Genomic DNA, 25,098 nt, shown 5'->3' with positions numbered 1-25,098 from the left:
ACTGCTGTGCGAGCTTTTAATCGCTCGTTTGGGTGTGCTGCAGCGTCAGTGCACCATCAGCCGATACCGCGTTTCGTGCGCCGTGCTCACGGGTGAGGCAAGGGCAGTCCACAATAACAATCCTCGACCCAGGGCCGGTTTGGCAGACCGCAAGGTAAATGTTGGCTGGCTGGCTGGCTCGGTCGCTGGCAGCCACCCATTTCTTCAATGTAGACGTTGCATGTGCAAATCTTGCGATTTTCGCGCGGGAATCATGTCAAAATCTAATTAGGCGCCCGGAGTGGCCCGCCGGGGGTGACGGAAGCGCGAGCGCCGACGCGCGTGGCCGGCGGCCAGCCGGTCGCCGCAGCCGCCCCAGGACGGCGCGGCGCGCCGTAGGCGCGCGTTGTAGAGGTTGTAGCGAGGGGCCGTTTCGTGGACTGGACGTCCCTGGCTGGCTGGCTGGGTCGGCCCTGGGCGGCTGGCTGCGGTCTTGGCCTGCCCTTGGGGTGAGGCGAGCTTCTGGTCTCGCTCTGCCGTCGGGCTGCCTCGTGCTCACAGCCAGGTCCACCGGAAGCCCCCGCCGCGGCTCAGCCTCGACAGGGAACGTCGGAGATGCTCCGCTCCATCGCCCTCGCGACGGCCGTCGCCGTCGTCCGGGCCCAGAGCGACGGCATCCCGGCGACCTGCGACGTCTACGTCGAGGACTGCACGTTCTACTGCAACGCGGAGAACAGCTACTGCAGCAACAACATCTTCTCGGGCGACTACAAGTGCTACTGCGAGGAGGAGTTCCCCTGCTTCTGCTCCGAGACGATGTCGTGCCACGTCGAGCCCTACTGCCCGACGCCCGCGCCGACGCCGCGGCCGACGCCCGCGCCGACGCCCGCGCCCTCGACGGCGGCGCCGACGTGGGCGCCGAACAAGCACATGTGCGAGGACTACGTCGAGGACTGCACGGTGTACTGCGACGCGGAGAATTCCTGGTGCAGCAACAACGTGTTCTCGGACGCGGACTGGATGTGCCACTGCGACGAGGAATTTCCCTGCTTCTGCTCGTCGCTCATGGCGTGCACCGCGGCGGACTTCTGCCCGACGCCGGAGCCGACGCCGGAGCCGACGCGCGACCCGACCAAGTACCCGACGTCGGACGGCCCGGCGCCGACGCCGGCGCCGAACGCGCACGGGTGCGAGGACTACGTCGAGAGCTGCACGCTGTACTGCAACGCGGAGAACGCCGACTGCGGATGGGATTGGGAGTGCCATTGTGAGGAAGAATTCCCCTGTTTTTGCCCCGAGACGATGTCGTGCGTCGCGGGGCCCTTCTGCCCGACGCCCGCGCCGACGCCGACGCCGACGCCCCAGCCGACGCCGTCGCCGTCGACGCTGACGCCGACGGGCGCGCCGAACCACCACATGTGCGACCTCTACGTCGAGGACTGCACGTTCTACTGCGACGCGGAGAACGCCTACTGCAGCAACAACATCATCTCGGGCGACTACAAGTGCTACTGCGAGGAGGAAACACCCTGCTTCTGCGAGGAGCAGATGGCCTGCTTCGCGGGCCCCCACTGCCCGACGCCCGCGCCGACGACGCCCGCGCCGTCCATCGCGCCCGTCTTCCTCAACAACCAGTGCCTGGTGGACACGGAGGAGTGCTTCATGAGCTGCGACGGCGCGTACCGGAGCTGCGACGTCCTCGAGCAGAAGTGCGAATGCGACGAGGACCACCCGTGCTTCTGCGGCGACGGCAACTGCCACGCGGCGAGCTCCTGCCCGAGCTTCACGCTCCCGACCTTCGCGCCGGCCGTCGCGTCGCGGAATTGCCAGGCGGACGCGCGGACGTGCTCGCTGCTCAGCGGCTGCGACGGCGAGCATTCGACGTGCGACTACCTCGCCGGCGTCTGCGTCGGCGAGGACGGCTTCGACTGCTACTGCGGCGACGGCGACTACTACGACCTCAGCGCGTGCCCCTACGACACGCCGTGGCCGACGCCCGTGCCGGAGACGTGCGCCGAGGCGCCGGGCGAGACGTGCATGCTCTACTGCGGGTCGGCGACGGAGGAGGACCACTACTCCTGCGAGGACTCGCGCTGCGTCTGCGACGCGGGCTATCCGTGCTTCTGCGGCGAGGATTTTGGTTGTTTCGCGGAGACGTGCGGCCGGACGTCGCCGCCGACGTCGTCCGTCGACTACAGCGCGCACAGCTCGGAGACGGCCGTGACCATGGGCCACACGAACGTCGGCGGCATGATCCTGGCGGCCATCGGCTGCCTGTCGCTGTGCTGCTGCTGCGGCACGTGCAGCCAGATGTGCTTCCGGACGGTCCGCAAGTCGATGACGAAGAAGAAGCAAAAAAAGGCCCATCTGGGGTTCTGGCTGTCCTTCAACCTGGCGACCTTGTTGTGCGTGACCTGCGCCGCCATGTACCCCTCGGAGCCCGAGGTCTGGTTCGGCGCGTCGGAGATCTGGCTCGAGGACGTGTCCGTCTGGGACGCGCAGATGACGGTCGCGGGCTACCTCGACGTCACGCTCATCGACCACAACTTCCTCTGGAGCGTCTACTTCTCCGACGGTCTCGAGTTCTCCGTGGAGACCGTCGACGGCTACGAGCTCGGCATCGTCGTCGTCGACCCCTTCAAGATCGACCCGGGCGACGAGAAGAAGATCCGCGTCGAGGTCATCGCGAAGCACGAGTCGTCGTGGGACGGCGCGTCGTCGCTCTGGGACCTGGGCATGTCGTGCTTCGACGACGCGGGCGAGATCGACATCGTCGTGCGGGGGAACATCCACGCGGACATCGGTTTTTATTCGTACGACAACATCGGCGACCTCGACAACATGGTCGTGCCCGTCGGGTGCTTCTCCGACGACGACGGCGACGACGACTTCTACATCGTCTACGAGCCCGAGGACACGCTGCTCGGGAACATGAACGGCGGCGAGGTCGTCGCGCTCTTCGGGGCGCTGGCTTACGTGCTGCTCCTCGTCGTCTACTGCTACGTGAAGCGCGTCGTCATGGTCGCGCGGGGCGCGGACGACGAGCCCGAGCTCGGCGGCGCGGACGGCTTCGCCGGCGGCCGCGGGTCGACGTTCGGGGCCGAATCGCCCATGGCGAAGGCGCGGGCGCGCGGCGCGCAGGACTACAACGTCGGCGAGGACGCGGGCTTCGACGCGCGCGGGAGCGTCGTCGGCGGCAGCAACCCCATGGGCGCGAATCGCGCGCGGGACAGCGAGTCCTACAACGTCAGCAAAGCCGCGGGCTACGGCAAGAGCGAGTCGACGGTCGCCGGCGCGAACCCGATGGCGGGCGTGAAGATGCGCGCCGAGGCCCAGCTCCAGGGCGGCGCGGGCGTCAGCGGCGCCGCGGGCTACGGCGAGCGCGACTCGAGCTTCGCGGGGAACAATCCCATGGCGGGCTACGAGATGTCCGAAGCGCGGGGGTTCCAACGGAGCGACTCCGCGCTCGAGGGCGTCAACCCCATGAGCGCGACGCACAGCAAGCAGAAGCACGCGTTCAAGATGAGCCAGTCGAAGGACTACCCGCGGAAGAGCCGGGGCGGCGGCGACGACGACGACTTCGGGGGCTTCGACGACATGTTCCCGAAGCCCAACACGGACTTCTAGGCCCGCGTAACTCGGTTTTAGGTGACCCCCGCCGCCCCCCACACGTCCCCGAGCATCGCCGCCACCCGCGGCCCCCAGACCGCGCTCGCGCGCGCGTCGCGGCACCAGCACCAGAGCCAGGACGGCGCCTCGTCGTCGCAGCGCGTCAGCGGCAGCAGCGCCTCGTTGCGGATGCGGTCGCGCATGCTCCTGGCCTTGGGCACGGCGACGGGCGGCGCCGTCGGCGCGTCGTCGCACGAAACGCCCGTCGCCCCCGAAAGCCGCGGCGTCACCGTGGCGGCGTAGCGGTCCCGGTCCTCCGCCGACGCCGCGCCGTACTGCCCCCCCAACACCGCGCGCGCCGCGAAGGGGTCGCCGAGGTCGTAGCCCGCGCGGACGTGGACGAGGCGCGCGTCGTCGCCCGGGTCGAGCACGGCGACGGCGTCCTTCTTCTTGGGGGACGCGGAGAGGTAGACGTAGTGGGCCCAGACGTAGTGGACGCGGTCCGCGCTCGCGAGGAGCTTGCGCCGGTGCATCGTCGCCTTGCCCGCGCACGTCGCGGCGCCGAGGAGCGTCGCGGCCGCGCGGTCGTCGCCGGGGCAGCGCGCGTAGAAGAGCGACGGCATGGCGTAGGCGTCGACAATGCCCCCGTCGTTTCGGCCGCGGCGCGCGACGACGTCCGCGAGGTCCTCGCCGCCGCGCGCGGGGACCGCGTACTCGTCGACGTCCGCGTGGAGGACCCACGCCGCGCCGGCCGCGCGCATGCGGCGGTGGCAGGAGTTCATGGCCGCGTACTGGCTCGGCCGGCCGAAGAAGGACTGGGCCGTCAGGTTGCCCTCCGTGGCCGCGGCGACGGCGCGGTCCAGGGCCTGGTCCTCGGGCCACGGGTGGACCTCGAGCGCGCCGACCGCCGCGAGCGGCGCCGTCGCGGGCCGGAGCGGCGACGCGGCGGCCGCGGCGCCGAGGCCGCCGGCGAGGCCCGCGCCGTGGACGCCGGCGGAGTTGTCGTAGACGCGGAAGGCGCCGACGCCCGCGGCGCGGTGGAACGCGAGCCACTCGGCGAGCTTTCGCGCCGCGGACGGCTCGCCGCCGCGGCCGCCGACGGCGCGGCCGAGCGCGCGCTCGAGGAAGGCGTCGCCGCGCGTCCAGGCGCAGGCGCCGAGTCTCCGGGCGTCGCCGTCGGCGAAGAGGGGCCGCTGGAGGAGCAGCGGCACGGCCGGGTGCGGCCGCTTCGCGGCGTCGCCCGCGTCGCGCGCGCGGACCTCGACGGCGCCGCCGCGGCGGCAGGCCGCGGCGCGGTGCTCGGGCGGCACGGCGCACTCGACGACGAGCGTCGACTTGTGCCTCGCCCAGGCGCCGTCGAGGGCCGCGGCGGGGACCCACGGGCCCGGCGGCCGCCCCGGTTCGCCGAACGCGCACTCGACGGCGCGCGGCGCGCCGCCGCGGCGCTCGAAGGCCCGCGCCGCCGCGTCGCGCGTGCCCCGGCGGATGTTGAGCGCGCCGGCGATGCAGACCTCGCAGGCCTTGTGCTCGGCGCGCAGCGCGGCGCGCCTCGCGGCCCAGCCGTCGATGCCCGCGTCTTTCAGCACCGCGAGGCGCCAGGTCTCGTCGCCCTCGAACTGCGCGACGAGCGTCGCCGTCGCGCAGCCGTCGCGCGCACTGGCGAAGGCGTCGTAGAGCGCCCAGGTCTGGTCGTGGGCCGCGAAGGGCGTCGCGGGCAGCGCCACGGCCTCGAAGTCATGCGGTCCCGGCGCCGCGACCTCGACGGCGGTCGGTCGCTTCGAAGCGCTCCGGGGCGCCGGCGCCGGCCGCGGCGGCGGCTGCCAGAGGAACTTGCAGCACGCCGCGACGACGAGCGCCGCGACGATGGCCTCGTGCCGCCGCCGGGCCATCACATCGTTGCCGCTTCACGTAAAAGTTCAACATCTTCGGCCGCGCTATGGTGATGGTTAGCTCGTGAATTCCCAGGCTTTGAACGCGAGCCCGGCGGTACCCCTTCGAAGATGAGCGTCCACCTCGAGAAGCTCATGGGCCCGGTGACGCGGAGCGCCGAGGAGCTCGAGCGCCTGCGGCGCCTCGAGTTCGAGATCCCGCCGCGCTACGCCGACGGGCGGCCGAACCGGCTGCTGCGCTGCGGCCCCGACTCGTGGCACTGGATGCGCCGGGGCAGCGACGACGAGACCTTCCGCTACGTCCGGGTCTCCAGCGGCTGGCACCGGCCCGACGACCCGCGCGCGCAGCTCGACGCGGAGACGAGGAAGCACGCGCTCTGCGACTTCGCGCGCTTCGAGGGCGAGCGCTTCGTCGGCGGCATCTGCCACGCGCTCGAGACCTTCCGGAGCGTGCGCGACCGCCTGTCGCTGCCGCCGAGCAGCGACTACCGCCTGTCGGAGACGGACGCGTGCTACCTCCTCCGCGCGTGCGCCGTCACCGCGCACGACTGCTGCGCGCGGACCGCGACGAAGGTCGTCGCCGACATCGGCGGCGAGCTCTTCACGATCGTCGAGCTGGCGCGGCCGACGATCGCCGACGCGCTCTTCGAGACCGTGCGCGCGGCGCGGCGCCTCGCCGCGTGGAACTCAACCGCCGGTTCGGGGGTCCCCGCCAAACTTCGGAACTCTCTAGCTCGGCCACATCGAAGTCGATTCGGCTGATTTTTGGACGAATCGATGGCTCTCATCGAGTTCTCGAAGCACAGCAGAAAGCCCTGCGTCGAAACGGTCGCATACGCGCACATTGAAGTCGGGTCCAAGATTTGATGTCCACGCAGGCGCCTCGAGCTGCCGCTCGACGACATCCTGCTCGGCGCGATCGTCGGCGCGGACCGCGTCGAGAGCCCGGGGAGGGCGCCCGCCGCGGAGCGGCCGAGCGCCTCGTCCCTCGCCTCCGCGGCGCCCGCGCCCGCGGCCGCGGCGCCGTCCGCGGCGTCCGCGGCGCCGCTATCGGACCGCGCGCGGCCGCCGTCGGCCGTGCCGCCGCCGGACCCCTCGGCGCCGCCGTCGCCGGCGCCCCTCTTCCGCCTCGACGGCGACGGCACGGTCCACTCGGGCGAGGACGACGACCTCGGGCGCCTGCGGCCGACGACGCCGCAGCTCGCGCAGCGGCCGCCGCCGTCCGCGGGCCTCTCCGTGAGCCCCTTCCTCGCGCTCCGCGTGGACCCGGCGGTCCACGAGCGCTGCGCCGCCGCCGTCGAGAACCTGCTCTACTGCCTCCTCACGCTCGACGACGTGCTCCAGCTCGGCCCGCCGGAGACGCCGGCGGAGGCCATCGAGAACACGGAGCGGCTGAGCCTCGGGCGCGACTACCAGCGCGCCATGGCGGCCCAGCGCGCCGACGCCCAGGCGACGGCGCGGCCCCACACGCCCGTGCTCAGTACGAACCTTCGGGAGACCGCGGCGCTCTTCGACGCGGACGCGCGCGAGGCCTACGTGAACAAGGTCGAGACGGACTGGTGGCTCGAGGCGCGCGACGAGCAGTCGACGGCGAGCGGCATGAACTCGACGCTGCCCGACGAGTCCAGCGTCGTGTCCAAGGAGACGCTCCGGGACCTCGTCCAGGCCGCGACGGGCGACGTCGTCGAGGCCGTCGCCGCCGCGCCCGCGCCCGCGGAGGACGCCGCCCCCGGCGCCGCCGCGGGGGGGCTCATCCCGATGCAGTAAGCACGTCGGCAAGCTCAAAGTCGCGGTTAAGCGCGCGCCCCGGGGCCTATTGCGAGAACCCCTGGGGGAACGCGACGGGCGGCGCGAGGCCCGGCGCCGTCGGCGGCGCCGTCGGGTCGGCGCTGTGCTTCAGGTCGTCCTTGGACGCCAAAGGCGGCGCCATCATCTTCGTGATGAGGATGCCGAGGCCCTCGATGAGCGCGAGCAACACGCCCCCGACCAGCGCGTTCTTGCCCGCGGCCTTGGGCCCCGCGCGGGCCGCGAGGACGCCGCCCGTCGCCGCGCCGGCGAGGATCGAGTTCCAGGGGTCCTCCTTGTGCCGCACGGCCACGAGGGAGCAGTCGAAGCACGCGAAGAGCCCGCCCCAGACGGCGAAGTTGCCGCCGACGACGGGCGCGCGGACCTTGACCTGCTCGATGGCGCCGCTGAAGCCCTGGTTCTTCGGCGCGTTGCGCCAGCCCTTGACGAAGTGCCAGATCGAGCCCCCGACGGCGCCCATGGCGTAGGCGCCGCCGATGTCGTCCAAAATGCGGTACGGGCAGGGCTCGCGCCCGGAGAAGTCGCCCATGGCGCGGAAGCGCGCGGTGCGGCGCGGCCGGGAGGGCTTGGAAGCGTCCGCGAGCTTCTAGCGCTGCGAGACGGCGGTGCGCGAGCCGCGCACGGCCACCAACAGCACCTGGCGCCGAAGTGCTCGCTGGTGGGGCTAGCTAGCCACGCCCTCGTGCGGCAACACGAAGTGCACCGTCAACGTTGACAAAGAGGCACATATTGGCCTAAGAATCAGCGCGCGACGATGGACATCGTGTTGTCCCAGCGTTCGTAGGCAGCCCCGCCGGACAAACCTCGCACCCATGGCGGACGCCGCCGCGCCGGCGCCGGCGCCCGCCGACGGCGACCGGCCGGAGCGCCCCGTCTGGCGCCTGAAGCGGTCCCTGTCGAGCGACAACATCGACAAGGTCCAGCACCCGCCCAAGTGGATCCGGGAGAAGTTCCCGACGAAGAAGCTCGCGGCGAAGCCCTACCTGCCCGGGTTCAACATGAAGAGCGGCAACCGGTCGCGCGCCCGGTCCCTCGACCTCGGCGCGCTGCCGCGGCTCCGGCGGCGGAAGAAGGCGAACCGCGGCGCGGACCTCTTCACGGAGCTGCGCGCGTTCTACAGCCAGGAGTACCGGCTCCACATGCTGCGGTGCGCCCTGCGGGACTCCATGCACCGCAACGACATGGGCCTCAACGCCTACTGGAACGCCATCGACGCGGACGGCTCCGGCGCGCTCGACCGGCAGGAGTTGGCGAACGCGATCACGGAGGCGGGCGTCGAGACGTCGTCCATGGAGATCGACGCGCTCATGGAGGCCATCGACGAGGACAAGTCCGGGCTCGTCACGCAGGAGGTCTTCTACCACTGGCTCCTGTCGACGGACGACTCGTGGATGGAGCGGAAGCGCCGCGCGGCGCCCGACGACGACCACAACGACCTCGCGCTGCTGCTCCGCGAGTCGGCGCGCTTCGACCCGTCGGTCATCGAGGCGCTGGACGCCATCTGGGTCCTCGTCGACGCCGACGGCTCGGGCGCCGTCGACCGCGACGAGTACCTCGCGCTCCACAGCCACCTCTACGGCGCGATGAACCCCCAGGAATTACTGAATTTACCGCCGAGAAAACGAAAAAAGCTCGAGGCCAAGGCGCTGCGCATCGCCGAGCGCGAGTGGCAGATGGACAGCCAGGGCGTCGAGCTCATGGACAAGAACAAGTTCCGCCTGAGCTTCTTCCAGCTCGTCGACGCGTTCATCCCGCAGGAGCGCGTCGGCCCGCCGCGCGTCGGCCTGAGCGTCGAGGAGTTCCTGCGATTTTTACGGTATTTCGTCCACCGCCTCGCCGTCCCCAACGCCGCGGGCGACCCCGTCTTCCGCTGGGACGACGACCGCGTCGACGACTGGCTCGCGGCGCTGCCGCCCTTAAAATTCGACGACGCGCAGGCCGCGGACCGCGCGCTCGCCGCGGGCGCCCGGGTCGTCGCCAAGCTCACGCCCAAGGAGGAGAAGGTCGTCGAGACCAAGGTCGAGCGCGAGCGGCGCCTGCGCAAGAAGAAGGCCGCCGCCGTCGAGGAGGAGAAGGGCCCGAACGTCGTCGTCGTCGCCGCGCGCGCGAAGCGCGAGGTCCGGGCCATCGAGAACCACGCGCTCGACTGGTCCGGCGCGGACCGCGGCGGCCTCTACCAGTCGAACCCGGGCTCCGGCGCGCGGCCGCCGCGGCCCGAGCCGCCCGCGCCCCCCAAGCCCAAGCTGCCCAAGGGCGTCCTCGAGGGCGTGCTCCCCGGCGACGAGAAGCCCAAGCTCGTCGTCCGCGTGCCCAAGTCCGCGGACCGGCCCGACCGCGGCAAGAAGCCGCCGAAGGTCGACGCGCCGCCGCCGGCGGCGAAGGCGCCGAAGCCCGAGGTCGACGCGCCGCCGCCGCAGCCGGAGAAGCGGGCCGTCGCGCCGGGCGTGCTGCCCGTCGTCCGCCGCCGCGCGCCGCCGCGGCCCATGAGCCACAAGGTCGCGGGCGCCGACGAGCGCTACACCGTGCTGCAGACCGTCATGGTCCACGAGCGCCAGGAGTTCCGCCAGAACTCCGTGCTCGGCGACCAGGTGCTCCGGCGGGGCGCGGACCGCGCGCAGCCGGCGAAGCTCGAGCCGCTGCCGAACCAGCACTTCACGGCGACGCCCTTCGGCCACGGCACGCACGACCCGCGGCAGCTCGCGGCGCAGGCGAAGCTCGAGAGCATGCTCGACGACGCGCGGCGCGTCGGCGCCGCGGCGCTCGCGCCCCTCCAGCAGAGCAACCGGGGCCGGAGCCGACGGAAGCGCCGCGGGCGCCGCGCGCCGGACGACCCGTCCCTGAGCACCGCGGGCCACGCGTCCATCGACACGGCGCCGCCGGGCGCCTACGGCGACTACCCGTCGCGGTCCATGACGCCCGAGGGGCGGCGCGCGTCGTTCTAAGGGCAGCTCGTCGTTAAAAGGGGAGGGCGGGGCGGCCCGGGGGGAGGGCAGGCGCCGCCGCGGGGGGGCTCGGCTCACTCGTCGGCCTTGGGCTTGGCCTTCTGGGTGTGCATGGGGCTCGTGCCTTCGACCTCCGAGGACCGGCCTCCGTAGGGGTCGCCGATGGAGTCGCGGCTCTCGACGCCGAAGAGCGCCGACGCGCGGCGCGCGGCGCCGTAGGTGAAGTTCGCGAAGCCCGACGCGCGCCGCGGCGCGGCGCGGCCCGCGGAGCCCGCGAACTGGGTCTTCCGCTTCGCGAAGCCGTCGCTCATCTCGACCTGGCGGTCCTCCTCCGTCTCGTCCTCGCCCCCCGCGGCGACGGTGGCCATGTGCTTGACGTAGATCCACAGACCGAGGAACAGCACGTAGCCCGCGGCCGCGAAGACCGCGACGACCTCGCCCGAGTTGAGGGAGCCCAGGAGGCCCGTGGACCCCTCGTAGACGTTGTAGAAGTCGGCGTCGTCCTCGGAGAAGCAGCCGATGGGGACGACGAGGCCGTCGAGCTCGCCGACGTTGTCGTACTCGTAGAAGCCGATGACGACGTGCACCGAGCCCCTTATAACTAAATTGATCTCGTTCAAATCGTCGTCGAAGCAGCCCCAGCCCAGCGCCGCGAGGTTCGATATGGACTCGACGTCGACGTTGTGCTTCGCGACGACCTCGACGCGGATCTCCTTCGTGTCGCCCGCGTGGATCTCGAACGGGTCGACGTTGACCGTCGCGAGCTCGAAGCCGTCCTCCGTCTCCACGGAGAACTGGAGGCCCCCGTCGAAGTCCACGGCCCAGAGGTAGTTGTGGTCGACGATGGTCACGTCGAGGTAGCCCGCGACGGTCATCGTCATGTCGACGTCGAGCCAGTCGACCCAGTCGACGTTCGTCTCCTCGATCCAGATGTGCTCCGCGCCGAACCAGACCTCGGGCTCCGTCGGGTAGAGGGCGACGCAGGCGCAGCAGAGCACGAGCGTGCCGTTGAGCACGGCCCAGAAGCCGAGGTGGGCCTTCTTCTGCTTCTTGTGGCCCAGGGACCGGCGGCACGTGCGGATGAGCATCTGGAAGCAGCTCGAGCAGCAGCAGAAGCAGGCGAGGCCGCCGATGCAGGCCAGGATCATGCCCCCGACGTTGTTGTGCGTGACCTTGACGCCCGTCTCCGACGACACCGTGCTGTAGTCGACGGACGACGTCGGCGGCGACGTCCGGCCGCACGTCTCCGCGAAGCAGTCGTAGATCTCGCCCTCGCTGCAGAAGCAGGGGTAGCCCGGGTCGCAGACGCAGCGCGAGTCCTCGCAGGACATGTGCATCGTGTCGAAGAGGTCGCCGCAGTACAGGAGGCACTTGTCGCCCGGCGCCTCCTCGCACGTCTCGGGCACGGGCGTCGGCCACGGCGTGTCGAAGGGGCACGCCTCGCCCGCGTAGTAGTTCCCGTCGGCGCAGAAGCAGTCGTAGCCCTCCTCGCCGACGCAGACGCCGCCCCCTAAAATGTCGCACTCGCGGTGCTCGCCCTCGCAGGAGAACCAGCACTCCTCCGTGTCCGGGAGGCAGTCGCGCGCCTCGAGGACGGGCGCGTACGTCGGCAGCGTCTCCGCCGGGCAGGCCTCGCCCTGGTAGCAGTTGCCGTCGCCGCAAAAACAAGTATAACCGTCGTCGACGTCGCACTCGCAGACGCCGTCCCAGACGTTGCACGACCGGCCCTCGCCGTCGCACCCGAAGAAGCACTCCTCCGTGTCCACGAGGCAGTGCTGGGGCCCGGGCACGGGCGCCGGCGTGAAGTGGGCGACCTGGACGTTCTCGTAGACGACGGCCGACGCGGCGGCCCACGCGGCCGCCGCGCCGCCGTCGTCGTCCGCGACCGCCGCGGCGATCGCGCTCGTGACGTCCTCGGGCGCGGTCGACGCCGCGAGGTCCGCGACGGCCTCGGCGTCGTCGTAGTGGTAGAAGCCCGTGATCGTGAAGAGCACGAGGAGCTGCGTGTCGGAGCTGCGGAAGGTGAAGGAGATCTCGGACGCGTCGTCGTGGCCCGCGACGGCCGCGAGCGCGGTCTGGAGGACGGAGGCCTGTGCCGAATTCAACCACTGGTTTGGGTGGTCCTGACCAAACTTCAGAATTCTCTAGCTCGGTCAAATCGAAGTCGATTCGGCTGATTTTGGACGAATCGATTGCTCTCGTCGAGTTCTCGAAGCAAAGCCGAAGAGGTTGCGTCGAAACGGTCGCGTTCGCTCACATTGAATTCGAGTTGAAGATTTGCATTCGGCACAGACGGACGCATAGGTCGACGCGCCGAGCTCCGTGACGCCCTCGAGGACCATGTCGCCGATGACGTTCATGCCGCCGTGGTCCGTCGACGCCGTCGGGCAGGACGTGCCCGCGTAGCAGTTGCCGTCGTCGCAGAAGCACGGGTGGTCCTCGTCGCACTCGCAGACGCCGTCGAAGACGGAGCAGCCCCGGTTCTCGCCGTCGCAGGACACCCAGCACTCCTCCGTGTCGACGCGGCACTGGTGCGTCGCGGGCGCGGGGGCCGGCGTCGGGTGCGGCGTCGGCATGGGCGTCTGCGCCGCGGAGGGGCACGACCCGCCCGCGTAGTAGTTGCCGTCCTCGCAGAAGCAGTCGTAGCCCTCCTCGCCGACGCAGCGGCCGCCGAAGAGGAAGGAGTCGCACTCGCGGTGGTCGCCGTCGCACCACAGGGAGCACTCCTCCGTGTCCTCGATGCAGTGGAACTCGGGGAAGACGGGCGCGTACGTCGGGTGCGGCGTCGGGTTCGGCGTCTGCGCGGACATGGGGCAGTGGCCGTTCTTGTAGCCTGCGAAAACGCGGAGGTCTCCGAGTTTCTCGGCGAGCGTGCGACGACACCGGCGCACGAGCAGTTGCCATCCTCGCAATAACAATCGTAGCCCTCGTCGACGTCGCAGACGCAGCGGCCGCCGAAGAGGAACGAGTCGCAGATGCGTCCCTCGCCGTCGCACCAGAGCGAGCACTCCTCCGTGTCCTCGACGCAGTGCTGCTCGGGCGTGACGGGCGCGAAGGTCGGATAGGGCGTCGGCCGCGGCGTCTGCGCGGACATGGGGCAGAACCCGTTCTGGTAGCCTACGAACAATGACGGCTGTCCAAGTCTCTCGAAGATCGCCGCGGCGCCGGATCGCGCAGTTCCCGTCCTCGCAGAAGCAGTCGTAGCCCTCGTCGGTGTCGCAGACGCACATGAAGGAGCCAGAGAAGATGTTGTTGTCGCAGACGCGGCCGTCGCCGTCGCAGTAGAAGGTGCATTCCTCCACGTCCGGGACGCAGTGCTGCTCGGACGTCACGGGCGCGAACGTCGGATGGGGCGTCGGCTGCGGCGTCGGGTTCGGCGTCGGGCAGAAGGACGTCGCGTAGCACTCGTGCGTCGCGGCGCAGAAGCAGGGGTAGCCTACGAAGACGCTGGTTTTACCGTCGGCGGCAAAGTCGGAACTTACCGGGATCGCACACGCAATCCCCACCGAAGAGGAACGAGTCGCAGCTCACGTGGTCGCCGTCGCAGGAGATGAGGCAGGACTCGCTGAGGACGTCGCAGGTCTGGGACGCCCCCAGTCGCGCGAGCGCGACGGCCACGAGCACGCGCATCGCACGCTGCCAACCAGAACTGAACTGTGTGTGGTTTTGAAGAATCCCATTGAAGGAGTTATGCGCTAGGGGCAACATCTACCGCACCGTCTCACCAGTAGACCGCCGCTCGTTCGAATCGGGCAGCCTCGCGTGCCGCCGCCGTCGCTGCGAGCCGTCGTCGGTGTGCGTGCGCGGTCCGTCTCGGCCGCCCGCGCACGGTGCTCCGTGGCTCCGTCGAGCTACCTGCCCATTGAGATGGCCGAGGAGAAGAAGCCCACGGGCCTGAAGATCAGCGTCGTCGGCCCCTCCGGCGCGGGCAAGAGCACGATCGCGAACTTCCTCGCGGCGGACAGCGACCGGGCCCAGTTCAAGCTCGCGTCGGCCTACGTGCCCACGGTGGGCGTGCGCATCCTCGAGTGCGAGCGGGCCGTCGGCGGCGGCCCCGCGTCCGCCGTCGAGCTCTGGGACACGGGCGGCTCGACGGACTACGAGAGCTGCTGGCCCGCGATCATGAAGGACACGGCGGGCGTCATCCTCGTCTACAACCCGGACAACGAGGGCCACGTCAGCGAGAGCGGCGCTTGGTACGACTACTTCGTCAAGAACAACGAGCTCCCCGACGAGGCGTGCGTCGTCTTCGCCTTCGACCCCAACGCGCAGCGCGGCACGCGGCAGCGCACGAGCCCCAAGCTCCAGCACCTCAACGTCATCAACGCGTCCCTGGAGGACGGCCCCTTCCTCCTCCAGCAGTTCGACCGCTTCCTCCGCGCGGTGAAGCACAAGCGCGACGGCGCCGGCGAGGACAAGTAGGGGGCGTGCTTTCTCTTAATGGGCCTCGTCCTCCATGGCCGTGGACCGCGCCGCGTCGACCTTGTAGATGCGCCGCTGGTAGAGGTAGATGACGAAGACGACGTCGTCGCGGAAGCAGGAGACGCGGTGCATCATGGGCATCTTGATGACGAACGCGAACAGGTCGTCGATGAACGTGTTGACGAAGCGGAAGCAGAGGAGCTTCCAGGGCAGGTGGCTCACGGACTTGAGGCTGTAGTTCAGCGCGAGCTGGGGCGTCATGAGGATGAAGCCGCCCGTGTAGACCGCGGACGTCGCCGCGCCGAGCGCCCACGAGTACCAGCCCAGGTGCGCGTCGTAGACGAGCGTCTTGCAGGCGTAGCCCAGCACGAGCGGGGCGAGCACCAGCCCGAGGTAGGACGTCGTCAGCCGGTCCACGCGGAGCGTCTCGCGGTCGAGCGCGTCGCCCGCGGCGTCGCCCGAGTCCGCCGCGGCCTCCGCGAGCGCGTCGAGCCGGTGGCACTTGAGGCAGTAGGGCGAGCTCCAGCTCAAGCGCACGCCCGTCGCCTTCTCGACCTTCCAGGCCTGGATGAGGATCGCGCCGAACGCGGGCACGGACACGAGCAGCGACGCGCCCTGGTCCACGAGGTACGCCAGCACGACGATCTGCGAGAAGAGGTCGACGACGACGGACCGCGCGCTCAGCCCCCGTAGGCTCGTGTTCTTCTGCCAGAACTCGACGTCGGACTTGAACGCGAGGAACTCGAAGAGGAGGTGGAGCACGGACGCGAGCATCGTCACCGCGAGGAGCCAGGTCTGCGTGTCCGCGATGAGGCGCCGCACGTCGTCGATGTCGTTGTCCGTGAACCCGAAGTCCTCCTTCTGGTCCTGCAACCCCTCCTCCATGCGCGCGATGAGCTGCCACCGCGCGAAGCTCAGCGGCGCGAACGATAAGGCGAGCGGCAGCGCGTCGATGGTGTCGTTGACGAGGACGTACTTGTCGCTCGTCAGCCCGATCTCGTCCGCGTAGGTCGGCGGCGCGTACTTGAGGATGCTGCCGCCGCCGGGCTGCCGCTCGCGGAGCCGCTGCATGCCGGGCATCTGCAGCGCGTCGGGCCACTCGCGGAACTCCGCGACGACGCGCACCGCCGCCTCGGGCTTCCATTTGCCGCACATGGCGCCGGGCACGCCGCTGTAGGTCGGCGCCCAGGGCGCCGGCGGGCCCAGGGACGCGAGCCGCGGCGCGACGTCGCCCAGAAGCTTCCGCTTCTTCTGCGCCGCGGAGCCCGTCGGCTCCGGCTCGTACTTGACGAGCGGGATCGACGGCACGCGCGCCGTGCGCCGGTGGTCCGCGTCGGCTAGACCGGACCACCGGCCCCCGGCGGCCTCGTTCGTGATCGCGCTGTGCAGGTAGAGCGTGCCGTTGGTCCGGAGCGCCTCCCAGGCCATGGGCGGCAGGTCCACGCGGTCCCGCGGCGCCTCCCGCTCCGCGCCGAAGAGCTTCGCGAGAAAACCGGGCCCGGCGTCCGTGCGCTGCCTCTCCAGGGCCTCGCGGCCGCACGCGCCCGCGTCGGAGCCGCGCGCGCAGAGCTGGAGCGGCTTCTTCTGCGGCTCCGTCGCCGTCGAGAGCTCGACGCCCGTCGCGCGCCAGGCGATGGCCGTCGACTGCTCGTAGAGCGACGCGTTGCGCATGACGTCCGCGGAGAGCACCGCGAGCGTCGAGATCGCGACCTCGACGGTGAGCGTCGAGTTCTCGGGCCACAGGGGCTTCACGCGGCCGCTCCGGGCCCAGACGTCGGGCGGCAGGTTGTTCAGCGGGTCCAGCAGGCGGCTGAAGTTCGTGAAGGCGACGCCGACGTAGGCGCAGGCCGCGAGCGTCGCGAGCGTCGACATGTTCAGCCAGCCGCCGAGCAGGCCCTTGGACTTCTTCTTCGCGGGGGCCGCCTCCTTCTTATCCTTGGACTTCTTCTTCTTCTCGACGACGACCTCGGGCTCGGCTTCGGCTTCATCCTCCTTGGCCTCCGCCTTTTGCTTGCGCGTCTTGACCATCGTGAGCCGGTCGCGACGGACGGCGGCGGCGGCGACTACTCGACTTCAACAGCGATGAGCTTTTGATAATTGACCCTATGTTGCTTCAAAACCGCCAGCAGCTAACCACCCCGCGTGTCCGGCCCCTCACGGCGCACCAGTTGGGCCTCTGCGCGGCCATCGCCGTCGACGTGCCCCCGCTCCAGTTCCTCATCAACCTCGTCCTCGTCCTCGACAGCCCGAAGACCACGCCGCCCCAGAAGTCGGGCGCGCGGTCCAACGACGACGAGGGCACGGAGATGCTCCCCGCCAAGGCCGCGTAGGCGCGGCGGGTCCCGACGACGCCCGGCGCGCGCGGCCGCCGCGGCCGCGAGCCCCCCCCCCCCCCACCCGAGGCCCCGCCCCCCGACCCCGACGACTGCGCGCCACGCCTAATTTCCCACATCGCGGGCTCCCGAGCGGGGCTGCGCCATCCCCGCGGTCGTCTCCCGCGCCGCCTGGACGCAGTAGGTCGCGGCCTGGTCCAAGAGCATGTCCTCGCAGATGCGCGCGAGCTGCGCGGGGTCCCAGGCGCGGCCCTCGTCGGCCATGACGTCCCAGAGGAACCGGTCCTCGCTCCGCAGCGCGAGCGCCGTCTGGATCCAGCCGTTCGTCCAGCCGTTGTCCGTCACCCAGGGCCCGTAGCCCCAGTCGGTCGCTCGCCCAGTACTCCCAGCGCTCGTAGTCGAACGCGCGGAACCACGCGCCGTCGAGCTCCGGGTGCGCGGCGCTCGAGGCCTGGATCCGCGCGAGGTAGGCCGCGAGCGCGGCCTCCGCGTCGCCGTAGGCGTCGTCGCCCGTCGCCCCGAAGGCCTCGCGGAGCCCGATCAGCGCGAAGTTGAGGCCGTAGAGGCTGTCCGTCAGCGGCTCGTCGCCGTCGAACATGAGCGGCGCCTCGCCGTCGCCGTAGGCCGCGTTCGACGCGGGGACGCACGCGGAGCACTTGCCCGCCTCCGGCCCCGCGCCGAAGAACTGCTTGATGCCCCCGTGCGCGGTCTGGTACGCGAGGAGGCGCCCCGCGACGTCGTCGAGCCACGACCGGTGCTCGGCCGTGCCGTCGACGCGGACGAGCCACGCGAGCGTGAGGAGCAGCGTCGCGAGCTCGTTCGTCATGGACTCGCACCAGGTCCAGTCGCCCGCGCGGAGCGAGGCCATCGCGCCCCGCGCGTAGCCCCTGGCGGGCCCCCAGAAGAGGTCCTCGAACCCCGTGTGCGCGCCCGCGAACAGGAAGTAGGCCGCGGCCTGCGCGCCGTAGTGCGGGCTGTAGGTCTTGCCCGACGGGAGCGCCGCGTCGGCGAAGTAGTGGCGCCAGCCGTTCGCGCGCAGGTCCGCCGCGCTGACGGCCCCCGGCCGGTTCCCGAGGCGGCCCGTCGTGCGCGCCTCCGCGAAGAGCGCGTAGAGCATGCGCTCGCGCCACGAGCTCGCGTCGAGCAGGCCCGCGGCCGCCGTCGCGCCCACGAGGATCACGGCCGCGTTCGAGCCGTAGTCCACGCTCGCCCACTTCGCGACGCCGCCGGACGCGGCCGCCGCGTCCCGCTGGTTCCACCAGACGAGGCCGTGCGTCGGGTCCGACGCGTTCGAGCCGACGAAGGACTGGCTCTCGCTCCAGCGAAAAAGGTAGTCGAGGAGCCGCGCGGCGGCGTCGCGCCACGCCGCGCGCTCCGCCGGCGAGCCGCCCGCCGCGCCCGCCGCGGCGGCCAGCGCCATGGCCGCGGCCGCGTTGCCGTCCGTGCGGACGAAGAGGGGCATCATGTGCTGCGCGCCGTCCGCGTGGATGATCGACGACCAGCCCTCCTGGAGACACGTGACGTTGGCCACGCCCGGCGGCGCGTGGGGCGCGGGGCAGATCATGGCGACGGTGCACGCCTCGAGCGCGCACGCCATGGTCCCGCTCGTCGACCGGCAGCAGCCGTAGGTCGCGTTCGCGCCCCGGTCCTGCCGCGCCATCATCCCCGAGGCGTCGCTGATCCAGCGCGCGGACCGGGCGACGGCGTCGGCGGCGTGCGACGCCGGCAGGGGCGCGGCCGCGGCGTAGGCGGGGGCCACGCTCGCGCGCCAGGCCGGCAGCGGGAAGCCCAGGACCCAGGACCAGAGCGCGCGCCACGCGTCCGCCGGCGCGGACCGGCCGGTCGTGACGTTCGAGAGCGCCGCGGCCGCGACGAGGACGCCCGAGCCGTTGGCGAAGAGCAGGGGCGCGTGGGCGTCGAGGCCGTAGGCCGCCCGGTCGACGCCGGCGACCCGCGCGAAGACGGCCGCGGCGGCGGCGCACGCGCGGCCGCAGGCCGACGACGCGTTCGCCGCGCCGCAGCTCCCGCCGGCGCAGTAGTCGACGCCGACGGGGTCCTGGAGCTGGAGGATGCGCAGGGGGTCGAGCCCGGCGGCCGACAGGTTCGACGACGCGACGACGACGCGGTCCTTCCACGACCGCGGCGCCGCGGGGAACCCGTCGTCGGGGAACTCGACGTAGGCGCGGAAGCCGCCGGCCGCCGCTGCGGCCGCGAGGCCCGGCGGGACGGGCGTCCGCGCGGGCGCCGCCGGCGCGAGCAGGAGGACGGCGTCGCCGGGCGCGGCGGCGCCGAGCGCCGCCGCGGCGTCGGGGGACCGCGTCGCATTCGGGTGAGCCGCGAGGAGGCGCACGACGTCGTTGGCGTCGGGCCCGACCACCAGGACCCGGGCGGCCGCCGCCGCGGCGAGGGCGACGACGACGAGGCAGCGGAGCATGGCGGCACCGAGAAGGTTGGCGAGGGGCTGCCCAGTGGCGCCTTGACATCAATATGGGGGTCCGAAAGGTGCATTCCATACTGTTGAATAGTATCTATAACTATTATTATTATTATTTATTATTTAGCGTCGGAGAACACAGGCCTAATCTAGAGCGCATTAGAAGCAGCCCAAGAGCCAGCCCGTGCCGCAGCTCGCGCCGTCGTCGCTGCCCCCCAGCCCGACCATGGCGGGCCCGCTGCTCGTCTGGGAGTCCGGCGCGACGTTGTCCGTGCACGGCTTGACGGTGGCGCATTCCGGCTCCCGTCCCATCCAGTGTCGGTTGGCGGCGGCGACTTCAGGTCGTGCGCGAGCACGCTGGTTCGGCGCCCCCGGGCATCTCTCGGTTCGGACCCTCGAGGCCGCCGACTTCCGCGTTCGAGGGGGGCGCACGACCGTGCCGCGCTCCATGGAGGCGCGCTGGCTCGAGACTCTCCGCGGCGCCCGAATCGCTCGCCGCCGCGCGGCGGGCTTTCAGGGCAACCGCGTGCACGTCCGAGACCCACGGCGCCAGCCTCTGCGGCGTGGGCTACGCCGAGCCCAAGCAGACCTTCCCCGGCGACATCATCTGCCGTACCTACGCCTTCGCCGAAGAGCTGGCGCGCGCTGTCCAGTCCCGCGCGCCTCGCGCGGGCCTCGACTTAAAACACCGACGCATGTGCCATCTACGGACGCACTCGTCGGTGGGGGAGAGCCGAGGGAGACGCCGCCCCCCCCGGGCCGACGGCAGGCCTTTTAAACCACGCCCTGGCCCCGCTTGACCTCCCCCTCCGCTCAGTCGAATCAACTGTGCTTAAACAGGTCATGAGTCAACTGATAGACCATTGATCGATTGGACTCTCTGAGTAGTCATGAACAGTGATTATGGTGGGCGCCAAAACACCCCCTGGCGACCCTCCCGCTGGACCCCAGCGCATCAGGGGTCCGTCCAACATGTCCTCTGGAGGACCAAAGCTGAAAAGCAGCCATCCATGCCGAAACTCGGCTCTGGACGGGCTGCCAAGCACGACGCGCGCCGCGGCTCAAACCTGGTCAACGACCCGAGAAACGCGCATTGGAGACACCCGCGACCGCTTCGAGGCCCTCTCAGACACCCCTCGAGTGCCCCAGCTGCGTAGATCGTCCTCTGGGCCCGGCGCTGACCGCCACGACCACTCGGAGCGCTCGATGCGCACCGCCGGGGCTGCCACGCGCGCGCGCGTGATGATGGACATAAAAACTGGGGGGCGCGCGGGGAATCCCATCGCGACACTATCCCTTCGCGATTCCCTGAGCGCGCCCCAGTTTTTTTGGCACCAGGACCGACATATCGCCCCTCGACGCGTCGAAATGGCCCGGATCCAGAGGCCCCGTTCGCCCCGAAATCGTGCTCGTCTCTCGAGATCGAGAGCGGCGCGTCGAAGACCGCCCACCGGCGCGGCGCGGGCTCGAAGGCCGCCGGGGCGCCCGGCGGACCGAGCCGCCGAACGCGGCTGTCAAAGTCGGGCGCTGCCCATCGGATCGGCTTCCCAGTGCACTGGAGCCCCTAGAGAACTTTAGGCCTGTGGAAGCCGCATGCACAAGAGCACACACGGCCTTTAGGTCTCGGACGGAAGAAGCCGAAGTAGGTGGGGGGCTGCCCCCCAGCAGGGGCCGAAGGCCCACGGGGGGAGGATCAGCTTCCCCGGCGCCCCGAGGGGCGAACTATGAAGGTACCGTGCTGGGGTGATGCACTCCCGCGCAGTGGGAGGTCCCACACTGCGAGGAGGAAACTTGAGTGGGCACGAAAGCATCAGGTGGAATTCAACAGCGACGAACTTTTGATGTTGACCCTAGGTTGCCCCAAAACTCAGGCTGCCAGCCGCTACAAGCTTAAGCCACCCCGCGTGTTTACACACTCCCAAAACCCCCCTTGTTTTCGGCGACGAGCTCCGGCAGCGTGCAGAGCACGAACCCCTCGGCGAGGAGCGCGTCCCGGACGCCGCGCGCCTGCGCGACGGCCGACGGCTTGTCGCCGTGGACGCAGATGCTGTCCGCGCGGAGGACGACGTCCTCGCCCGTGTCGAAGGCCTTCACCGGCGCGCCCGACGCTAAACGAAGGGCGTGCTCGATGGCGGCGTCGGCGTCGTGGATCACCGACCCCGCCATGGCCCGCGGCGCCAGGGTCCCGTCGGCCATGTACGCGCGATCCGCGAAGACCTCCGACGCCGTCGCGAGCCCCGCTTCCTCCGCGGCCTTCAGGAGCTCCGACGCCGCCGGCGCGAGCATGATGAGGCCCGGGTCGACGGCGCGGACCGCGCGCGCGATCGCCGCCGCGACGTCGGCGTCCACGCACGCGACGTTGTTCAAGGCGCCGTGGGGCTTGCAGTGCGTCACGGCGACGTCGTGGCCGCGCGACCGCGCGAGGCCCGCGACGCCGAGCAGCGCGCCCGTCTGCGACGCCACCAAGGTCTCGATCTCGTCGAGGGCCATGGGGATGACGCGGCGCCCGAAGCCGGGCTTGTCCGCGTAGCCCGGGTGGCTGCCGACGGACACGCCGCGCGCTGCCGCGAGCGCACAGGCCGCGACCATGATATTCTCGTCGCCCGCGTGGCCGCCGCAGGCCACGTTCGCGCTCGTGACGATGTCCATGAGCTCCGCGTCGGCGGTCATGGTCCACGGGCCGTAGCCCTCGGCGAGGTCCGCGTTGAGATTGATGCGCTTAACGCTCGTCGACAGGGAGCGCCGCGCGAGCACCGCTGCTGCGCATCGGCGCCAATGAGGCGACGCCGTGCGGCAGCTCGCAGCCATTCTTGCCACGGCCATCATGATTTGCCACAACTCATTTCCTTGAGTGATGGTGGCGCCTTTCTCTGCTGCAACGATGCTCCGAACGCCTTTCTCTGCAGCAACGATGCTCCGTACTCCGCTCGGCCGTGCAACGCTGCGCCGCGCGCCGCTGCAGCAGCATCGACAACTCACGGCGCCGCCCGACGCGGCGGCGCGGCGCGCGGCGCCGCCCGTCATCTGCTACCAGGTGGAAAACCTGCCGTCCTACGACGCGGCGCTCTACGCAGAGATGCGCGAGCGCCTGGACGTCGTCGATTCCGTCGTCGTCCCGCCGCGCGACGGCCGCGCCTTCGAGGTGCCCAAGGGCCACTTCTTCCGCGTCGTATGCGCCGAAGGCGCGCAGGTCGGCGACCTGAACCTCTGGCGGCGCGGGCACCTCGCGGAGCGCTTCTACAGCGGGAAGACGCGGCAGCTGCACGCGTCGCACGTGACGACGGGCGACCGGTTATGGAGCTGCATGCCCTACATGCGGCCCCTGGCGACGATCACGCACGACACGCTCGGGTGGTACGGCGTCGACGACGACGGCGCGTCGATCCACGACGTCATCGGCACGCGCTGCGACCCCTACACGAACGCCGTGCTCCGCGGCGTCGACTACGACAACTGCTGCCACTCGAACCTCACGCGCGCGCTCGCGGCGCACGAGGGCCTCGCGCCCGAGGAAGCGGAGCTCCACGTGCACGACGTGCTCAACGTCTTCATGGCCACGGGCTTCGACAAAGACCACCGCTACTTCATGAAGGCGTCGCCCGCGCGCGCCGGCGACTACATCGAGTTCTTCGCCGAGGTCGACCTCCTCGGCGCGCTCTCCGCGTGCCCGGGCGGCGACTGCAGCGCGTCCCACTCCGACGACGCGACGGCGTGCTACCCGCTCCGCGTCGACGTGCTCGCGCCGCACGCCGACGACCTCGCGCGCTGGACCGGGAGTCCAGCTGTGAGCTCCTATGCTGGGGGGCACGGGCTGCGCACGCCGTGATCTAATTTCGTTGAACTTCCGCTCTCTCGAAGTGCAGTTGCCACAGGAGGAAACAGCACGAGTGGCCGCGAAGCCACGGAAGCTTTCCACCGCAAAGGAAGTCACCAGCGTCGTCGCTGCCAACCAACTCGCAAGCAAATATGCTCTCACGCGCTCTCAACATCGCCGCCCGTCGCGTCTTGCTCGGCGTCCATCGTTTCGCGCAACGCGATGCCGCGCGAAGGGCATGAATTGCGTCTCGGAAAAGAGAGAAGCAGAGGAAGGAAATCGAGACCAAAACGCGGCAACGCAACTCGCAGGTCCAGCCGGTCGCGCTCGCGAAGCGCCAGATGTGCAAGGGCGCCATGTCGGAGATGAAGACGGGCACGGAGCTGTACATGAGCCTCTACCCGGAGACGTCGTCGGACGCGTCGCTCCGCCTCGGCAACGTCGTGCCCGACTTCAGCGCCGAGACGACGCACGGCGACATGCCCTCGTTCCACGAGTGGAAGAAGGGCAAGTGGGCCATCCTCTTCAGCCACCCGGCGGACTTCACGCCCGTCTGCACGACGGAGATCGGGCGCCTCGCGCTCAAGTACGACGACCTGCAGGCCATGGACTGCCTCGTCGCGACGCTCTCCGTGGACCCCGTCAAGTCGCACGAGGAGTGGCTCGCGGACGTCGTCGCGCACTGCGAGAACAAGATCGAGGTGAAGTTCCCCATCATCGGCGACGCGGACCGCGCGATCTCGACGGCCTACGGCATGATCGACCCCGCGACGTCCGACGAGCAGGACCTGCCGCTCACGATCCGCGCGGTCTTCATCGTCAACCCGGAGAACAAGCTCATGCTCGCGCTCAACTACCCGGCCTGCGTCGGCCGCAACATGGACGAGATCGTCCGCTGCGTCGAGGCGCTCAAGCTCTCCTACGAGAAGTCCATCGCGACGCCCGCGAACTGGCCCAACAACCACGCGGAGCTCGTCGTCGATGGCAAGACCACCGACGAGTTCAAGGGCTCCGTCTTTCTCCTGCCGACGGTGTCCAAGGAGGAGGCCGACGCTTCCTACCCGGGCTACCACACGTGCGACGTGCCGTCGAAGATCGAGTACCTCCGCCTCGTGAAGCAGGACCAGGTCTAGGCGCCCCACGCATTGCACATAGAAGAAGCGGCGCGCGACTAAACCACATGTCCCCGGGCTTCTGCCATGCCGGGCTTTCTGCTGCCTCGCCGTGAGGGCATCCGGTTCCTAGACCCTCCCAAAGTCGAAACCAACACATCTTACTCCGCCGAGGCTTCGCCAGCTACCTCCTCGTCGGCGGGGAGCTGCACGATGCTCGCGTCGTCGTCCGCGGGCGGCGTCGCCCGGCCGTCGGCGTCGGGCTCCGCGGCCGCGGGCTCGGCCGGCTTCTCCTCCTCGGCGGCGGCGGGCGCCTCGGGGGAAACCACGGGCGCGGCGGCGCCGAGGGGCGACAGCACCGCCGCGCCCGTCCGGTGCGCCGCGGGCTCGACGGGCGCGGGCGCGACGGCCCCCATCTCGACGCCGCGGTCGTCGCCGTCGCCCGACGCGACGGAGTCCGCGTGTTCCTCGGCGAGGCGCGCCGCCTCGGCCTTCTCCGCGAGCTCCGCGGCCTCGGATTCGAGCTTGGAGTCGTGGGCCTCGCGGTAGCTCGCGGACGCGGTGAGGCGGCGCTTCGACTCGTCGCGGTGCGCCGGGGGCACGTAGAGCCAGCGCTCCATGTCCGCCGGCGACGCCGCCAGGGCCTCGACGTGGTGCGTGAGGGCCTTGTAGGTGCCCTCGAGCGCGTCCCAGGCGTCGCGGTTCAGGAACAGCGTGTGCGTCACGGCCGTCGCGACGACCTCGACGTTGACGACGAA

General features: G+C 70.7%; 7 protein-coding genes across 7 annotated transcripts; 4 read left to right on the top strand and 3 right to left on the bottom strand.

The window, feature by feature from the left end:
- Positions 1–1,527: 1,527 nt before the first annotated feature.
- On the top strand, positions 1,528–7,244 carry AURANDRAFT_62605 (hypothetical protein; the record flags this gene model as incomplete). The annotated part of the gene is made up of 4 exons (XM_009036996.1): positions 1,528–3,578; positions 5,107–5,111; positions 5,554–6,157; positions 6,356–7,244. The coding sequence occupies 4 exons, from the start codon at positions 1,528–1,530 to the stop codon at positions 7,242–7,244; spliced, it is 3,549 nt and encodes a 1,182-aa protein (XP_009035244.1).
- Positions 7,245–7,401: 157 nt separating this feature from the next.
- On the bottom strand, positions 7,402–7,794 carry AURANDRAFT_7941 (hypothetical protein; the record flags this gene model as incomplete). Its single annotated transcript, XM_009036533.1, has 1 exon — positions 7,402–7,794. A coding segment is annotated over one exon (393 nt), but the record flags the coding sequence as incomplete, so codon positions are not given.
- A 6,328-nt stretch (positions 7,795–14,122) lies between these two features.
- Positions 14,123–14,602, top strand: AURANDRAFT_15829 (hypothetical protein; the record flags this gene model as incomplete). Its single annotated transcript, XM_009036997.1, has 1 exon — positions 14,123–14,602. A coding segment is annotated over one exon (480 nt), but the record flags the coding sequence as incomplete, so codon positions are not given.
- A 60-nt stretch (positions 14,603–14,662) lies between these two features.
- On the bottom strand, positions 14,663–15,718 carry AURANDRAFT_23002 (hypothetical protein; the record flags this gene model as incomplete). The annotated part of the gene is made up of 1 exon (XM_009036652.1): positions 14,663–15,718. The coding sequence occupies one exon, from the start codon at positions 15,716–15,718 to the stop codon at positions 14,663–14,665; it is 1,056 nt and encodes a 351-aa protein (XP_009034900.1).
- A 5,604-nt stretch (positions 15,719–21,322) lies between these two features.
- On the bottom strand, positions 21,323–22,222 carry AURANDRAFT_23531 (hypothetical protein; the record flags this gene model as incomplete). The annotated part of the gene is made up of 1 exon (XM_009036651.1): positions 21,323–22,222. One exon carries the CDS (start codon positions 22,220–22,222, stop codon positions 21,323–21,325), a length of 900 nt encoding a protein of 299 aa, XP_009034899.1.
- Positions 22,223–22,325: 103 nt separating this feature from the next.
- AURANDRAFT_22796 (hypothetical protein) lies at positions 22,326–23,240 on the top strand (the record flags this gene model as incomplete). The annotated part of the gene is made up of 1 exon (XM_009036998.1): positions 22,326–23,240. One exon carries the CDS (start codon positions 22,326–22,328, stop codon positions 23,238–23,240), a length of 915 nt encoding a protein of 304 aa, XP_009035246.1.
- A 63-nt stretch (positions 23,241–23,303) lies between these two features.
- AURANDRAFT_70105 (hypothetical protein) lies at positions 23,304–24,419 on the top strand (the record flags this gene model as incomplete). Its single annotated transcript, XM_009036999.1, has 3 exons — positions 23,304–23,416; positions 23,540–24,205; positions 24,236–24,419. 3 exons carry the CDS (start codon positions 23,381–23,383, stop codon positions 24,359–24,361), a joined length of 828 nt encoding a protein of 275 aa, XP_009035247.1.
- Between the last annotated feature and the right edge of the window lie 679 nt (positions 24,420–25,098).

The sequence above is a fragment of the Aureococcus anophagefferens genome (genome assembly GCF_000186865.1).
Source record: "Aureococcus anophagefferens unplaced genomic scaffold AURANscaffold_5, whole genome shotgun sequence".
NCBI classification, from domain to species: Eukaryota; class Pelagophyceae; order Pelagomonadales; family Pelagomonadaceae; genus Aureococcus; species Aureococcus anophagefferens.
This window is presented reverse-complemented; position numbering and strand designations above follow the sequence as displayed.